Genomic DNA, 18,802 nt, shown 5'->3' on the forward strand with positions numbered 1-18,802 from the left:
TAATGTATTATATAGTACCTGTTAACCAGATTTTTGTCAATTTCTACATCTGGCATAACAGCATTCTCTGGAAGAACAATAGAAGGTGTACTGCATGTTGTCCCTTCAACAGTAGTATCCTGAATGGTTTGTGACAAATATAAAAATGTAGTTAAACAGAAGTTCAAAACACTGAACATTGATGCTGTATGTGGAAAATAATGTGTATTGCTCAATTTAGCTAAAAGAGAAAATGACTGAACTAAGTGAGAATTAGCTCTTATTTGATAAAACAAATGTCAGTTAGAGGCCTATACTTAAATTGCTAAAAAGAGATGATGGAGACCTGGAATATCTGTTTTCTTTACAAATTTTTAATGCATGCAAGCTAAATTCAATAAGCATGGAACTAATGAGAAAGCTTTAAAATGGTAGACAAACTGATTTTTTGCACAGCAAACCATACCTCTACTGAAGTACATGTACAACACTTAGTGAACTTACAAGCTGTATGCAAAAGTGAAAAGCAGCTATGTATAACAGGGCTAAATCAGGCACACAAAACCTCCAAACGGTACTAGGGTGCAATGAAAGCTTGAATAAATCCAGTATTAAGTGTACACACGCTATCCAAAAAACAAGAAAATAATTATAAGGTTATCTTGTTCGTGTTCTACTTGGTTTTCCCTCCCATTAATTGGAAAAATATTTTTTAAAAAAATATAACTGCAATATTTAATAAAATACAATATAATTTTTAAGTGACAAAAGAAACTGGCACTGAATATCAATGTATGCTTGCCTTCTTAAAAAATATGGGAATTTGTCCTGAGAACTTAATCCCACATCTTCTACCACAATGATGCCAATCAGCTGAAGAGAAGGAATCTGTTTCCTATGAGACAACCCAAATGGAGCTGCATCAAGTTGGAATAAAGAACTGTGGATTGCTCATATGTAGTCAGAAAATGATTACTTCTACCCCATGTACTACATTCAGATTCGGGGGGGGGGGAGAGAGGAAAAAAAAAAAACCAACCCTGTACTGCTGAAAGGCTACATAACCAATCTGGTGTTTACAGTCAGTCAAGAAGTGGAAAAAAGTGCTTCACATAAAATCATGCAGAGGGGGGAAAGTGTAGGCACCTGTTAGAAGTTGCGATTCTTATTTTAGAGTACAATCATGAGATACGTAGAACATATCACAGCAGCGTGAGTATTTATAGCTGGAGGGAAAGCTTCGCAAAAGTGGCAGGGGACTGCTATCAATCAACTTGTAAAATTTAAAGAATAATTTGTAAATTCTCAAATCCTAATTGCTTCTTCTAGGTACTGGTATGTACAAATATTTCATTTTATTTAGTTATTTGGAGTCTAAATTTTTCTTGAAACTACATCCCAAAGTTTCATAAGAAATTTTTACTTCAGTTGGCATTGGATTAGATAATAGAATAGAATATCTTCAGGTGGAAGGGACCTACAATGATCATTTAGTCCAACTGCCTGACCACTTCTGGGCTGACTGAAAATTAAAGCACATTATTAAGGGCACTGTCCAAATGCCTCTTCAACACTGACAGGCTTGGGGCATCGACCACCTCTCCAGGACGTGATGCTTCTGAATCTTCTAAAGGAGCATGTTTGCTATCCATGGCACAAAGCCAATTAGATTCAACTGTTATAAACACCATTTTGCTTTTACTGAAATAGCATTTGCTGTCAATTTTGCTTACTCCTTTTAAGAATGTTTACCTACTAGAGGTTGACACAAGTCTAATGAATTCAGAATAACATTTATGTTAGTAATATTCATTAAATAGGCAGGTAATAAAAAGCTGTTATAAAAGCACTAATTTCATAGAATCATAGAATTGTTAAGGTTGGAAAAGACCCTTAAGATCATCAAGTCCAACCGCTAACCTATCACTGCCAAGTCCACCACTAAACCATGTCCCTAAGCACCACATCTACCCGTCTTTTAAATACCTCCAGGGATGGAGACTCAACCACTTCCCTGGGCACCCTGTTCCAATCCCTGACCACCCTTTCAGTGAAGAAGTTTTTCCTAATATCCAACCTAAACTTCCCCTGGCGCAGCTTGAGGCCGTTTCCTCTCGTCCCATCGCTTGTTACTTGGGAGAAGAGACCGACCCCCACCTTGCTACAGCCTCCTTTCAGGTAGTTGTAGAGAGCAATAAGGTCTCCCCTCAGCCTCCTCTTCTCCGGGCTAAACAACCCCAGCTCCCTCAGCCGCTCCTCAGAAGACTTGTGCTCCACACCCTTCACCAGCTTTGTTGCCCTCCTCTGGACACGCTCCAGTACCTCGACGTCCTTCTTGTAGTGAGGGGCCCAAAGCTGAACACAGCACTCGAGGTGCGGCCTCACCAGTGCCAAGTACAGGGGCACTATCACCTCCCTGGTCCTGCTGGCCACACTATTCCTGATACAAGCCAGGGTGCCATTGGCCCTCTTGGCCACCTGAGCACACTGCTGGCTCATGTTCAGGCGGCTGTCGACCAACACCCCCAGGTCCTTTTCCGCCAGGCAGCTCTCCAGCCACTCCTCCCCCAGCCTGTAGCATTGCCTGGGGTTGTTGTGACCCAAGTGCAGGACCCAGCACTGAGCCTTGTTGAACCTCATACAGTTGGCCTCAGCCCAATGATCCAGCCTGTCCAGGTCCCGCTGTAGGGCCTTCCTACCCTCCAGCAGATCGACACTTCCACCCAACTTGGTGTCATCTGCAAACTTACTGAGGGTGCACTCAATGCCCTCATTCAGATCATCGATGAAGATATTGAACAGGACCGGCCCCAACACTGAGCCCTGGGGAACACCACTCGTGACCGGCCACCAACCGGATTTGACTCCATTCACCACCACTCTCTGGGCTCAGCTGTCCAGCGAGTTTTTAACCCAGCACAGAGTGCACTTATCCAAGCCGTGAGCAGCCAGCTTCTCCAGGAGAATGCTGTGGGAGACAGTGTCAAAGGCCTTACTAAATTCCAAGTAGACAACATCCACAGCCTTCCCCTCATCCACCAAGTGGGTCACCTTGTCATAGAAGGAGACCAGGTTAGTGAAGCAGGACCTCCCTTTCATAAACCCATGCTGGCTGAGCCTGATCCCCCAGTTGTCCCGCACGTGCCGCGTAATGGCACTCAAGATGATCTGCTCCATGACCTTCCCTGTCACCAAGGTCAGGCTGACAGGCCTGAAGTTCCCTGGATCCTCCTTCCAACCCTTCTTGTAGATGGGAAATTTAGGCATTTACAGAATGAAGCATGTAATAGCTCACAGTTTAACAAGTCAACATTTTAGAACAGAGAAAATTAAATCATTTCAATTATTTGAAACAAAGGCCATCAATGAATAATTCTTTCAGTCATCTACTGTCATGTGGAGAGATTAGCATAGTTATAAGGTTTCTTAGAATAAACAAGTAGCCAAGAGTATAAATTGAAATGGAATTACATACATCCAGAAAGCTAACAGTTACATGACTGCTAATATCTATCAGATACAACAGAACTCCTTTCAACATCTCTCCCAGTGCTGCATTTTATTCTTGTTGAAATAATGTATTTTCTGATCAGTTCAAAGAACTCTAGAAGCATTTTGAAAATGCTATAATATTGAAGTATATAGCATAACCCTTCTTCCTCTCAAAGGCAATAAAATATGCTTTGGTTTGGACACCTGATTTAGGATTCTTGATTCTGTTGTAAATTGTATTTTTTTTTACTAAAATAAATACATTCCATGCAGCTCCACACTTCTATACTCATAATTCTCATATGATGTTCCTCAGCAAGTTCACATCGTCAGCCACAGGAGAGCAGGATGGGAAACATGCCAAGAAAATGATATGAAGATTTAAGTTTAAGAAAAATAACCTTGTAATATTGGAAATGTTAGAATGTAAAAGCATGATATATTATGTGATTCAAGTGCACAACTGGCATTGTATGATAATAGTGTGAAAGCAATTTTTAGTAGTGTTCTTGAAAATGTTACTAAGTAACAATGTATTTTGTCTAACAGTCAATGACAAAAATTCAGGTGACTGCCCTGCGTGTAGGGCAAAACAGCTGAGTACACACGCACATTGTTTTTACTAATCTTATGACTGCCAAAGAGCAAAAGCTTTTGAATGACGTAACATCAGCCTTAAAGTCACTCAAGTCAATTTTAGGACTCTAAAAACAGCTCATTAAAAAGAAAAAAAGAAAAGAAGGAGGGAAAGAGCAAAAGCTTTTGAATGACGTAACATCAGCCTTAAAGTCACTCAAGTCAATTTTAGGACTCTAAAAACAGCTCATTAAAAAGAAAAAAAGAAAAGAAGGAGGGAAAAAGGAGGAGGGAAAAAGAAGAAAAAAGGCTGTAGCCAAGCCTAGTTCAGCTCAGGTAGAATACATTAATCTTGGTCAGCAGCTATAGCAGTTCAGCTTCTATACAGGTGAAAACTCGTGCCTCCTACTGTCCAAACCTGCTGTACGTTTGTATAGGAGATGGGAAGGAAGAGCTAGAGCATGAAGCTCTTTGCAGGGCCAGCTGGCTTGAATCAAAAGAAATCTTTATACTCTGAAGAGTACTCAGGCTGCTATATGCAGCTCTTGGAAGGGAAGCTTTAACAGGAAGCTTAAGCTGTCTCACAGTTGTACATCTGCACAAAGATGATACAGAAGTTTTCCATCACCCTCCCATTGCCTGCCTGTAACTGCTCTCTCTGTGTTAGCTTCCAGACAAGTCTGCTCTTCGGCTGTTCCCAACAGCTGCCTCATCTCCTGTTACCAGTGACTGCCTGCTACCAAGTCTTTGCTTCCTTTTTGTCCTAAGCCTTCCTCCCATAAAAATGTAGGGTAAAACTGACTCCACTTCTATGGCTCAGGTGGAAACTGATCCATATGCTCTACGAGGATGATCATGTGCCATCTAGTCTGGCAGGAAGGCTTGTGCAGGGCTGAGAGGATGGCACATGAAGTTTGGTCCATAACAGAAGATCCAAGAGGCTCAGGGGTACTCAGGGTGGATAGGATCTGCAGACATTCTGGCTGTTAAGCTCTACCAAGCCCTCACTAAGCATACAGAAAATGCATTTTTAGAAGTTTTATAATCCAGCCAAATTTGGATGGATTTGAACAGTAATGGAGGGGAAAAAAAAAAATCTCTGCTAAAAGAGCTACCCTGCCAGGACAGTCAGATGATAAAGCTTTACTGTATACCAGCTGAATTCTTTAAAGCATTGGAAAGAAAAAAGTCCTCTGCCACCTGGACGTATTCTTAGAAATTAATTAAAGGTCTGGACTGAATTTCAGAACAAATTTGGCCTGAAACAGACACTGACATGAAAGGCCTCAGAAAAGTTACGCACCTCAGAGAGCAGTCTTTTGAGCGAGATGGGGTTTTAAATGAGCTTAATTTTAGATGTTTAAGTGAAGTGCTGAGCTTAGAGTTTAGCAAGTAAGGTAATGAAATTCAATTGTCACTACATCTAGCTGAAACGGACAGGAGAACAAAGTAAACATGGGACACTTCCTTCAGAACAAAACAGATAACATGCAGTGATTTGATAAAAGTACAATACAAATTTAAATAGGAATAACAAAAAAGAAATGCAGAAGCTTGAATGATGGAATAATCAGTGTATGAGAAGCATTACGAACATCTGAGACAGACTTTTCCTCAGCAGTCAGAAGAGCCAGTAAAATAGCGTTTGGGATACAAAGAGAGGAGAAAGCTGGAAATAGAAATAGGGATTTTTGATTTAAAAAGAGGGAAAGATAGCCACTCACAACCAACCCTGAAAGTGTAGGGAGATTTATAGGCCACTATAAATCTTAACATAACTGATAAGGATCTAATTTTGTCTGCTGCAGGTATGCATTACACGTATAGAAATTACATTTTTAATAATAAAATCCTGAAATCAGTTTTTAAGGGTATTACTGAAAGCATATCATAATATTATATTATTCTATGTGCAATAAATCTAAATTAAAATATGGAAATTATTAAAAATTACATCTGGCTATGAAGTTCTATGAGTTATAGTGGGAGAAATTATTCTGTATAAAATACTTATAAAACATTCAATTCTTACTGTAACAAGACAGCACACAAACTAAGAGTTCAACTACATACTCTTAATTCTGACAACATTTCAAACAAGGGGCTAAAGTTCTTTGAATTAGCCTATCTGCCCTCACACCTGTGTTAACAGGAATTTCACATCTACTTCCCTCAGGAACACAGAGCTAATAAATAGTTTGATGAATGTTCTTTAGAGTTAGTCAGAATGGTGAACATAGGCTGCTGCAAGAAATACTGAACTGGAAAACCGTATTTGTTTTCTCAAAATGACTTTGAGAAATACAAGCCAGGTCTTCCCATCATGTAAAAGATAGTTGAAGTAAGCAAGAAACTACATGTGATGTAAGGTTCATTTTCTTTTTCTCAGAACTGTTTTGTGAATGTGTGTGCATTTGTGCATGCAGGGAAAAGGTGGGGAAGCCTCTCCTGAAACAGAATGAGGCAACTCTTAGACACTAGACAGCGCTTTAGATAAGATGAGATTCCAGACTTGGAAAGTTTTGTTCAATGGCAGAAAACAAGTCCACCAGTTGTTAGTTCCTTCTGATGCCCTCTCCTTGCTTGCAAGTCCTTATCTCACAAGATAAGCTATTTTACTTATTACATAGCCATGCTGTAGAACTTGGACTGCAGCAAGACCCAAGAGTCATAACAGGTATGAACACATCAAATTCTCACAACATTGGCTAGTTGCAATCCTTAAGTAGACTCATGAGCAGTGTGTTGGTTAAAATCCTTCCACTGCTACTTTGTGCCTAAAAATAACAATTTATCTAAAACGAAGCCTTTTGCATGGTTAACTGATTCATGAACTATCACATTATCGTAGTTCATTTAAGACCTACTTCTAAATGGCCTGTGTAATGTATTAAAAGATTATTTTTAAATTTTTTTTTTTTAGATTAGGTGGCTGGAATTCTCCATTTCTCCCATTTGACAAACACATTTAGGATTAGATTCAGTGATGTGTGCTAGCTTTTCATTTTTTTTTTTCTTTGGGTATGTTTTACCCAGCAAGTCTTCTGTACTAAAATACTCTTCACATGGGTGAGATAAAAAAAAAAAAAAAAAAAAAAAAAAAAAAAATCTTCTTGACCTAGTAGATGTTCTCAGCTAATAGTCTGATGAACTTGCATCCATCTGGGGTGTTTACCTTAAGCCAGGAAACTAACACTCAGCACAATATGCAATTTAGATGGAATGCATGACAAATCAGCATAGGGCTCAGTGCTGACAATATTTTCCAACAATGTTAAAGTAGCGGATGTTTTCACCTAAAGTATAGAATACAGTGTCCTCAAATCCAGTGACAGTAATACATTTTTAACTGAGGATGTGCCAGACTAGAAATCCTCTCTTTCTTTACACCAGTTTGCATAAAACAGGATGATCTGGATAACCTGTGATTTTGTAATCACAGTAAGGTTCTTCACTTCAGCTGAGCTAACAATTCAAAAAAACCCCACACTTTATTAGAACATAAAATTACTTTTTATCAGTGATATAAATTATCCAAAAGGGAGAATTATAATCTCTTATTGATTTTTTAAATTTATCTGCAAATAAAACACATAAAAACATGTAGATGCCACAAATTTGAGTAGCAAAATGATGAATATGTCTGGGGAGCACCCACCTGCTCTCTGTATAGTTCCAGTATACGTTCAGCTATTGCTGTGGCAAATAAAGCACAGAGAAAGACTACAAACCAAAAAGCAGATTTCCATCCTTCACACACACATGAATTGCATAGCATCTTCTATATCTGTAAAAGCAACACTAGATGTTTCAAGACTATGGGGAAGTACAAGCCTAAGTTCTTTTCTCAAAGGTTAAAGTTTTCTGTAATAACATCACAAAGGACATTTTTGGACAGCTTTGATATAAATGGTTCAGAACAGACAGACATATAAGCCTCCACATCAAATTGATAAACAAGTGCTTGAGCAACTTCAGTTCTCATTCCTTAGTCTATGAAATATTTGAAGAATTCTAAGAATATCAACTGAAAGATCATTCATAGCTTCATCAATTAATCAAAACACACTAATACATAGCGATGATTAGATTTAGTTTTATAAACTAAATATACACAAACAGGTTTCAGCCTCAGGTTTCCAAGAAGTGTCAGAAAACACCTCTGTAAGAGTGCTTACTTTGGTTGGAGAACTGTTGTATTGTGCCTCTTTTGATTGTCCCTTGTCTTCAGGTAAGGTTGGCATGGTGGACAGTGTGAAGCACGTGGAACTGCAATGTGGACTAACAGGACCATGCACTGCTGAGAATATCTGTTTCAAGTTAGCCTGAAGGCGTAAGCGCTGAGAGGCCTTGTGATCCGCAGGCTGTGTTAGATGCCAAAAATACAAATCAAATCCATTTAAAACTCTATGCTCTAACACTGAGATGACTTTACAATAACAAACAGTATTAAGGTTTAAAATTAAAAATGCTATCTTGTGTTTTATTAACTAAAGTTTTCAAGGTCAAGTATAACTTAGTAAATGCATTCAAAATGGACAACCTTCCATTCTTGTTCCTATTTCCATCTCTTCCCTCCATTTTACAGATTTTTTTTTTTTTTTTTTTTTTTTTGTTACTATGACTGTTTTGGCTGTGACCAAACTACCCTATCGAAAAATCCTCTAAGAAGGAAACAGCATCCTGGATATCTGTAATATGTTTTTTAGTAACTAACGAAGTCCTAATGCTACAGAGCGTGATCTCAGATCTCAAAGAAAGGAGTAAAACTGGAAACCCAGATGGTGGCACTCTTCCTTTGAGCAAGAGCAAGGCCTAGGTGAATTGTGCAAACACTTGGTGTACATTTACACAAGACAACACTATGCAAGATACTTCTGAAGCAAAACAGCAGTAATGCCCAAGTGGAAAAAAAAAATATCACTGCCTATTAGCTAAGAATATTCTTGTTATTAGTATCAACGGAAGCTACTGCCTTCACAAGGATATTATTAGCATTAAAGCCTGTACAGTAGTCTGAAGGTGAGAAATGTTAAGTACTAATCCTTATAGCTACAGTGTATGTATTACAAGACTTACTATGACACCTACCGGATAGTTAAGGAACAGTCCTCACAAATAAAACATTCGACTCCTTGGTGGTGCCTACAGATGACGACAGACAATGCAGTTATCAGAGACAATCTGGTACACAGTTTCTGTCTGGACTCGTAAGAGCTAACTATATTCCCTTTACAGTTAATTCACAGCTGTGTATAGAATGGAGCTATACACTCAAACAGTAATACAACAACTTCAATAGTGTGCCAAGGAGATAAATATACCCAACAAGCATAGGTTCAGCCTCCAAAACATACCTTCTCCCAAACCTGAATTACTAATCTCATCTCAATTCTTTTACTCTTCTGGAAATCAAGATAGATGGAACAAAGAGGTTGGGATGGGGAGATGATTTGAAGTTCAAGGCACTTGGCAGCGTTGTAAGATTAACCTTCTACAGTTTTCCCTTCCATTTCAGGGAAGAGCAAAGAAATGTATTCAGGAACATGTTGGTTTATTGAGGCTGACAATTAAAATTGTCAAAATACTTGTGTTGATTTAAAAAAAACAAAACCCAAAAACAGAGAGACAAAACTATTCATAGGAAATACTGAAGCAGCCTCAGTAGTGACAAGTTCCTCACCTCAGTTTTCACAGAACAAATTCTGTGTTATGAAACCTACAAAATGTGTGAAAAGTTTGGACTACAGAAGCAGCTAAGACCCATGCTTGTATTAGATTTATTTCACATTATACTGGAAACTTAATTTTCTCTTTTACTAGAAAAGGAATACAAAGCCACCTCACATGAAACTTAACGCAGAACTAATAGATTGTAAAAATGATCTCTACACAAGTATTAGTGTGTTCAGAAAAAATAATTATTTCATTGAAGTTCTTTGATAAAGACAATGGAAAAGGCGCAGCACATATGACATCATTATGAAGACCAAGATAAAGACTTTTTTTGAACAGTGAGCATAATATTTTTCAAAGCAGTATATGCTGCAAGAACAGCATGTTTCAGTCTTTTGTAGACATTTTGAACCTGTTACCTGTGAATTTCTAGCTCTAGTACGATACATGGAAGCTCATGTTTGTATCATGATTTTACCCACCTCTGACTTCAAATAAGAGTAGAGGAAGCTTTCTATGAATAAAAAGAAGATTTAAAAATATTTATTAAGGCAAAATATCTTTAAAGTCCCTAATATGATGGAAAACAGACATTTATGATTACATATATTTTAATAAACCCACAGAGATTAGGCAGATAGCAGTAGTATTAAACATCTCTGTGTTTCAACAGTGAAGTATTTTTGTATCAAATAACAGTCACCAACTATTAACAACACATGAAGACGAGATAGAAGCGAGGTAACTAAAAAAAGTGACATGGACTTGCTTTTCATCTCTGTAACAAAATCCTGTCATCCTACGCAATTCCTGAGTTTGCAAGAACTCAAATTCAAACAAAAACAAAAAAAGAGAAGATATAAATTAGGCTGTTTATCTAATCCCTCTTAGTGTTTGCCTTATGAATTTACAATGGTTCTGATAGGCTCAACTCAACAGAATGCTGGGCCTGAAAAGTCAGGAACATTTCAAGTCATGGCCAAAGTGTATTTGCAGTCCTACGTGGAGCTGTATAAGCTATTGCATCAAAGTGGTTTATTCCCTGTCTTAGCTGAGTTCCTAGTACGTACTAAACTTAAAAGTAATGCAAGTCATATTGAAACAAGAAAGAGCTATTAAGCACATCACGTTTCACTTCATTTTTCAGATTTAAAAAGCAAAAAAACTTTCAAAGCAAAAAAAAAAAAAATCAGCAGGCTTGTCTAAGAATAGAAAGGCACAAATCCTGAGTTGTGTTGTCTTAGAGATGCAGCACAGAAAGTACAGCCAAGGGAGAGCGGAGGGTAGAAAGATGAATTTACGCTACCTTAACAACCCCCAGATTTGGAGTGGACTGAGTTCAGTCCATCTCTGACACAGTTAGAACCTTACTCTGACTTCCTTACAGAGCTATCTTGCAAATAGGAAAAAGCTCCAAGTCTTTGTGGTGCTGATCAGTAGGAAAATTTTTTCTGACTTTCCATTTTTTCCTAATATCTCTCCAGAAAACCCCAGTGCTGAGGACTGTATCGGAGCAGTGAAAGCTTACATATACTGATTCATATTCTGAGGCTTCTTAAAACAAATGCAGTCTTTGCATACGTTTACTGCACTTCTGCAATCCTCTAAGGTGCTAAAGTAGGGGCTACTACTTACTGGTATTTCAACAAAATATATAAGGACATAGTTCAATTCATAAGCTATATGATTTAGAACTACTGAATCATTATTTTTTCAATCTAAAAGCTTATTTTTAACCTGTACAGTGTTCATAAAATCAGTAGTCCAGATCCTTTAAAGACTTTATGATGCTTAACCAGCACAAACATCACTTCTTGTATATGCAAATGGATGTAACCAATGGAGCCACCTTCTTGCTCCATGCTGTGCAAGAAGTTCTGCCATTTTCTGTATGAATTACTGCCTTCTGATACTAGCAGGAAAGGCAAAGGTTTAGAAATGATGGAACCTTAAGATACTAGTGAATAAATGTTCTTCTTCCATCACTGCTGAAGTGACTTTATGCCTGTTTGATTGGGCAACGAAAATAGCCCCAGTAAATGTCAGTAAGAGTCAAAACATATAGAAAAAGGAGAACACTCTAACAAGAATTAGAGGAGCTTCTCTGCATCTCACAAATGTAGGAAGAAAAGAAATGTCCTTGGAAAATTTATTTCTCTGGAAGGTATATTTCTTCTTCTTCAGTAGAGCATTAGGGAGGAGTACAGCCTTGGAACCTACAGAAATTCGCACCTCTATCTACAAAAACAGCTTACAGCCTTACTGAATCCGGAGCCAAAGTACAGAGAGCATGACTATCCTGGTTCTAAGCCTGGTTCATCTGCCAGCTGAACAGCCTTTGGAATCATGCTGCTTTGCCAGCTTTATCTCCCCTCCACAAGCATAAACATGTTTCAGTCAAAGGAGGAAATGATATGTTAACAATATATTCAATGCAGTGAGATACCAACTGAAACAACTGTAATTATTGTCCCTGAAGATACTGAAAGGATAGATAAAAAAAAGAAAAAAAAACACCAAAAAAAAAACCACATCTGCACTGTAGAAACAGCCAAGATGCATAAGCACATGTTAGCATCCTGGTCACTAAGAAAATTTCAAGATTCTGTTATTTCTTTTGTTAGGCATTGATCAAACTCTGTCTGGCCTACCTCTATCCTATCAAAGGATGTCATGAGATTATTGTAGTGTTTTATCAGATTAAACGAACCACCCCAAAATTCCAGTCTTTTAGAAATTGCAAGACCTTCAAAATTACCTTTTAAAATTAAATACTTTTAGAGATTAACTCACATGTCACAAGAAGAGTGGATGTAGGCAAAGATCTACAATCTTAGTCTGCACAAGCCTTTTGCACCTACAAAATGAGCTTAAATAAAAAACAAATTACCTATCCTATTCACAAGATTCTGCTTATTCCCACACTAAGATGAACAATGTAAAGAAAATAAGTAAGAAAAAGAAAGAAAGAATAGAGGATAGAGTGATTTTTAATGTTTTGGTCTGTTATTGTAAACTCACTGCTTAAAATAGTTAGGAAAAAAATGATTCCCTGAGCTCAAATTTGTAGTCAGATATAGATCAGTGAATGCAGAGAACTTTCTTTTACCACTGTGTAGGCTTACAGTTCAATCTCCAGGAAATGGTGATCTGGGAGCTCTATTCCATAAAAGGGAAAAGTATTTAGAGGCCCTTGGCTTTCAGTGTGTTCTCTCTGCAACTCATTTTACCATAGTAGAGAAAGCTAAGTATGATTAGTTAACTTACCCTCTCTGAGTCACGGCTGAGTCCCGTGTTAGCAAAGGCGTAGATAAAGGTGCTTTACTCCATCTCCACTGATAGTTTGGCAGTTAACCTCAAATGCTCTGTGATGTCACAACAACGATATGTAAAAAAAAGCAGAAATAAACAGTCAAGAAAGCATTTTATTAATATTTCTTGACCTCACGCTGCCTGCGGTCAAGTCAAGCAACTCTCATTTGTCAACAATGGAAGTTGCATACTCATGAACACAGCTGAACTGCACAATTCTGAGCTGCTTTTTGTAACTCTTTACTTTGTTGTCCTGCAAAGTGGTTGTAAAACATTACCATATTAGAAAGGTATCTTTTTGCACTCCTTTTGTATAGCTGTAAAAGCATATGGAATTCATGTAGCATTTTGAATTAATTTTTGCAGCTTCGAAGTACTAAAAAACACTAAACTTATTTTATTCAAACCAAGTGTGAGCAAAACAGGGTGTTTTTATGTTTGTACCACAGAATAAGTTTTCAAACACAAAGCATGGTTATAGATACACATGGTTTAAGATACACAAGAAAAGTTTGTTGGCATACATTAGCTATCTAAAAAAATTTTTAAAACCCCAACAACACAACAAAACAAACAAAACCAATAAAACCAGATCCAGAATATCTTAATAGAAAACCTTTAATATTTTGTACTAGGACTTCAAAATTTTTGTTTATAGAAACATTCACTGGAAAAGAAAAAACCCAAAACCACAATGAAAGCTGACTCATTTACATTCTTACCCTATGTGACAAGAGATGCTACATGGAAATTGGAAGACACTTTCTTTATTGTCTGCAACACAAAAAAAATTGGCTGTTTCCTACTGCATCTAATTTCTATGACAAGAGAGTGGTTTCTCACATTAAATACTTAAGCTTGCAAGATATTAAGATACTGCTTCAGTCAGTTTACCAAAACACAGTCATAGCCCCAGGACTGTGGGGCATCCCTGTGATAACAGTAATGCTCTGAGTTCTACCCACATTAATATCCATACAACTGTACAAGGTAAGATCTGAAAGACAAAGTGGTGTTTCTGTTTATAAGATACAGGACAATACCACTGGGGCGTGCAAAGTGTATTCAACTACTATGTGAATTCAAAGCACCTGTTTTCATTCTGAGAAGTATTGAGATTAATTCCTGAGTGACTTAAATAATACTTCTTGACAATCAGAACACTTCCAGGTTGCAACTTCAGAGACAAGGGATAAACGTGAATAATTCTGTCACAAAAATATTTTAAAGGAAGAAACTAACAAAAGTGTAAGAAGAATACAGCAAATGTCCCCCAGCTTCTAAAAAACTTCTGTCTCTCAAACTCAGCGGGTACAGTCTTCCTCAGGACTACAAGCTACCCACGTAGGACTTGCTTTACAGAGCAGCACAACAGGAAAGAATCTCCTTTTCTGCTTCCTGTTTTCCTTATAGCTCAGGAACACATAAAACTTGATGGTTTTCAATAATCTGCTTGAATGAGAGAAAGGAAAAGTTAGGTCAGGCAGAAAGTAAAATGTTCTCTTGGTGCACGTCCAGCCTGATCTGACTGGGAGCACTCAGAACATCTCAGTAATGGCTAGTTACGACACTCTGCTTAGACGGAAAAACAAAAAGTTTGTGGGTGAGAGGTGACACTGGTCCATTACCAACAAGAACAACTCGTACAACAAGGCATTTGGTTTGGTTATGGATCTAAAATTTTATATCAGAGTTTAAAGAAATCTGATAACTAACTCCCACAGAGTTTAATGGATAATGTTTTCTGGGAGTTCCATACTTAACTCCAATACAATCCATTCTGGTCCCAGCTTTAGGTTTTTCGCTGATACATTAAGAGAAAAATCAATTGGACCTGACTTCACTCACAGACAATTATTTTAACGTAGGTAAATGGAAATTTAAGACATTAAAAGATTGCAACTGTACCTGAAAATAGCAGTTTTTGCTGTAAAATACTATCAGCCAGCTTCGTTTGTTTTAGCAATAGTTACAATTTTTGTTTTGTTAGCAGTCAGTGTTTAGGTTTACTTCTCTTGCAGCAAAGCAATCTTTTCTTTATTTTTTTTGCAAGAATTCTAGGCTGAATTTCAGGCTGCAGACAATCAGCAGACAACTGAAGAATGTACATATTTTAGAAATATTGAGGAGCAGTATTTCACTAACTTTTTAAACTACTAGACCTAGATTAAAAAAAAAAAAAAAAAAGATAGGTTTTTCTTTTAAGGTAAGTGTATTTTAGGCAGCCTGAAAGTTTCCTAATTCCACTTTCTTTAAGGGGCAATTAGGAATTAATATTGCATGAATCAAATTCTTCTGAATTGCTCTGTTTTGGATGCAAAGTCTGTTTTCAGGTTTTGTTTTTATTTAACACTAAAAAGGATTTAAGGAAACGAGGTTATAAATAGCATTACCTCCCTGTGAAATCAAATGGTTTTAAGAATTGTATGCAAGTTCACAAAAAATATGTTGTGATTAATTTGTAGTTTTTATTCATTCTGGGGTTTTCTTTCAGCCAATCGGCTTAAGACAAAACTCCAGTAATGTAATTTTATCTGGTTAAGTATGTGCCTAGCATACTGGACTCAGCTCTTGTACGGAAAGGACAGCCAAAGGGAGTTATGGGAAAGGAGAGATCTGCAAGGTCCTTAGAGCAGAGGCTTCTCCCCAGTCATGCCATTGCAAGAACCTGGCACTCCCCACATCCCGGGCTAGAGACAACGGGACAGCTGTGGCAGGAGAACCAACGGGAGATGGCACTTCCTCAGGGGTTCCAGACCTTAAAGCTTTTCTCTCATTCAATGGCTTGCATCCAGCATGAACTACAGTTACTACAGTTACATTAATTTAACTGGCAGCTGTTTCCAGTGTCACTCTTAAGACATTCTCTCCAGAGTAGAGAACTAATATGGCCAAGGACTCTGTGGCAAAAGAGAAAACAATGTATGTATCTCTTTCCTTTTTTTTTTTTTTTTTTTTTTTTTTTTTTTTTTGCTATCTACACAGTCTGTTTTGTTCTTTTATCGCTCTCCAAGTACTTGTGCATATTTCTTAGCCAAAAGCAAGGAAGCTTCTTCAGAAAGTAGAAGAAATTGAAATGAATATGAAGTCATATGTTCAATCTTTCAAAACATAATAGTGAAAGCTACTTATATATTTCACTGAGCTTACTAAAGGTTTATGCTCAAATCCTTATTTAGAGAAAGTTCTCCAACAATGAACCAGCTAGAGATTTCAAATTTTAATTCTGGTAGATCCTTTACCTCACAGGAAATTGTCTTCCCAAACCACATAACAAACCTTTGCTACACATGAAGAACAAAGTGCACAAGCATGCCAGATGCCAGACTAGGTCACAAAATAGTTATAACTGCCTGACAGATCTTACTATCTAGAAGTTTTTAGATATGCCTCCTGTATTTTAAATTTCAACTAATCACTCCTAAACAAACTTGCTTTTGTAATTTCAAAAATGGTTTCCCTTGTTTTGTGTAAAAAAAAACAAAACAAAACCCAATGAACTCCCTCCCAAAAACCCACAAACATAAAAAAACCCACCATGTGAAAAAATCCCACCACTCTACAACTCATAGACAGCTGTTTCGATAAGTTCTGTTAACTTGCAAACAAAAATTTTACCTCATCCTTCCTCTTACTGACCTCATTTTTTTTCTATCTATCAGTGGGCTTTCAGCTAGAATGACAAGAACAAGACAACAAGCAGCAGAGCTCAGCCAGATGGCCTCTAGGAAACCAGCTGGGCTAAACTTAGAGGTACTTTAAAATAAATATATATTTGGTGAAAAAGATAGTACATGTGATGTTAAGGAAAAATTAGGCCCTGATTTATTCAGTATTATGCACAAGTTAAAGAATTCAGCCTGCAGTAGCAAATCTGATGATCAGAAGACTGTCAGATCTCAAGGCAGACTTGATATGTTTCTTAACTTGCAGATTATTTTTAATAGACTTTAAGGAAATGCAGTTTAAAGGAAGAATGTGAACGCGAATTGGGTGAATATTTGGCATGGAGAATAAGGATTTCTAAGCATAAGGAAGAGCATATCAGAAAGTGTGAAGGTAAGAGTGGGAGAACAGTACATTAAGTGTCATTCAGGGGGGTAGTTCTAAAGAACTCTAGAGCTAGGAAGCATCTGGAGAAAAACCTATTGTCTTACAACATAAAGGCAATGACCTTAAAATAGGAGAAAATCCAAAAAAGTTGAAAATGATATGCAAGTAAAAAATGTTGCTCTCTTCCTCCTCCTAAACAACTTACTATTTGAAAGAAACATGCAAATTTGTTTAGCAGGCAGCATCAATCTTTGTTCTGTGGTCATGAAAGACCCCTCTGATGCAGGACCTGTGCACTGATAATTGCCCAACAGAAATTGCTAACGATAGTAGTAATAATAATACCAGGAAATAATATTACCACCAAACATGCTTTTGCCTAAATGAGCATCATGTACTCAGTAACATAGAGTCATTTGGGTTTCTTTTTCATCTACTCCTTTTCACAGATTTGGAGAAACCTAGATATGTTTCCACTGTCTGGACTGCATGTATTATACATCACATTCTAGTTACACATTTATTTTTGTCTATGATGTAGGCAGAGTTGGGAACTTGAGACGATATTTTCTCAAATTGCCACTCGACTATATTCTTAGTCAATGTAAAAAGAGAACAAATTTGCTTGTGGGGAGGGGAAACAGATAAGATCAGGGGAAAAAAAAATCGTGTCCTTTGGTGCTGACTCATTCTTGTTTGAGAAAAACCTTAAGGTTGTTACATGAAGTAATATTTTCAAATGCAATTTTTACATATACACATTCGATAAACTATTCTGTTTTCCAGGACAGCTGGATATCAACTTCATATCATTTGGAAAAAATTACTACCAAAGGTCTAACTTAGAAACATAAATAAGTTGAAGGCAATTAGGGCAGAACACTATTGCTTAGTGACCTAGGAGTCTTGTTGCTAGTCAAGCAAAAAATTTTCCAAATGAAGAAATTAAACAAAATTCTTTCTTTCCCAGTTACAAAGAGTAATCCCAGAGGGCACACTTTGCTGAATAAACCAACAATAAACAGCTTTCTTTGGGATCCTAAAATGCAATTGTGGTCTTTCAAGCAGGGAGATTATACTCAGCTCTCCATCTTGCATAGAAAAATGGAAAAGCAGCAAAATAAGTATTTTATTCTCATTTTATGTTTCCTGGACAAAATCAGATTCACAGTTGCTTACTTTAGTGACACATGTACAGGTTTTTGTTTGCATTGCAAAAATCAACACACCCAAAAGAGCACGAATGCGTCTCACTTCCTTGTTTATGAGAAAAGAATTATGAATCCAATTCCACTGAGTTTTTTTAAAATATTGTTGTACACCAGGAAAGCAATAACTATAGTATCAACTTATTCAAATAATCAGCCATTGTGTGGACTTTGCTGACTGCTTATTTGACTACAGTTAACTTATATGTTATTGTATGATGGCCAGGACTGGAGGATCAATTCCCAGAATTAAGGAATTCTTCAGGTCGGAAGGTCATTTGGACCAACCTCCCTCCTTGAAGCAGGGTCAGCACTGAAGCAACTAGACTAAGTTGCTTTGGACTTTGTCCAGTTTGAACTTGAAAACTTCCAAGGACAGAAATTGTAGAATTTCTGGTAGATCTGATCCAGTGTTTAATTACCCCTTGCACTAATTCCACCCCCTGCCCCGCCCTTACATCCGGTCAGAACGTCCCTTGTTGTACTGTATGATCATTGTTTCTCAT

The 18,802-nt window shown here is 37.4% G+C and overlaps 1 protein-coding gene across 8 annotated transcripts in view; it reads right to left on the reverse strand.

The window, feature by feature from the left end:
* The window catches only part of IRAG1 (inositol 1,4,5-triphosphate receptor associated 1), a 118,392-nt gene that overhangs the window by 38,473 nt on the left and 61,117 nt on the right, over window positions 1-18,802 (reverse strand). For 6 of the 8 annotated variants that reach the window (XM_082316836.1, XM_082316838.1, XM_082316840.1 and 3 more), the window contains 4 exons: window positions 12,991-13,088; window positions 9,139-9,192; window positions 8,226-8,411; window positions 19-119 (listed from right to left, as the gene is read on the reverse strand). In XM_082316836.1, coding sequence (XP_082172962.1) covers window positions 19-119; window positions 8,226-8,291 — 167 coding nt within the window. In that variant the 5' untranslated portion in view covers window positions 8,292-8,411; window positions 9,139-9,192; window positions 12,991-13,088. Of the gene's footprint in view, window positions 1-18; window positions 120-8,225; window positions 8,412-9,138; window positions 9,193-12,990; window positions 13,089-18,802 lie in introns of those variants that run through there. The other 2 variants (XM_082316841.1, XM_082316842.1) reach the window with 2 other exon arrangements.

Source organism: Platalea leucorodia (genome assembly GCF_965183815.1).
Source record: "Platalea leucorodia genome assembly, chromosome: 7".
Taxonomy (NCBI): domain Eukaryota; kingdom Metazoa; phylum Chordata; class Aves; order Pelecaniformes; family Threskiornithidae; genus Platalea; species Platalea leucorodia.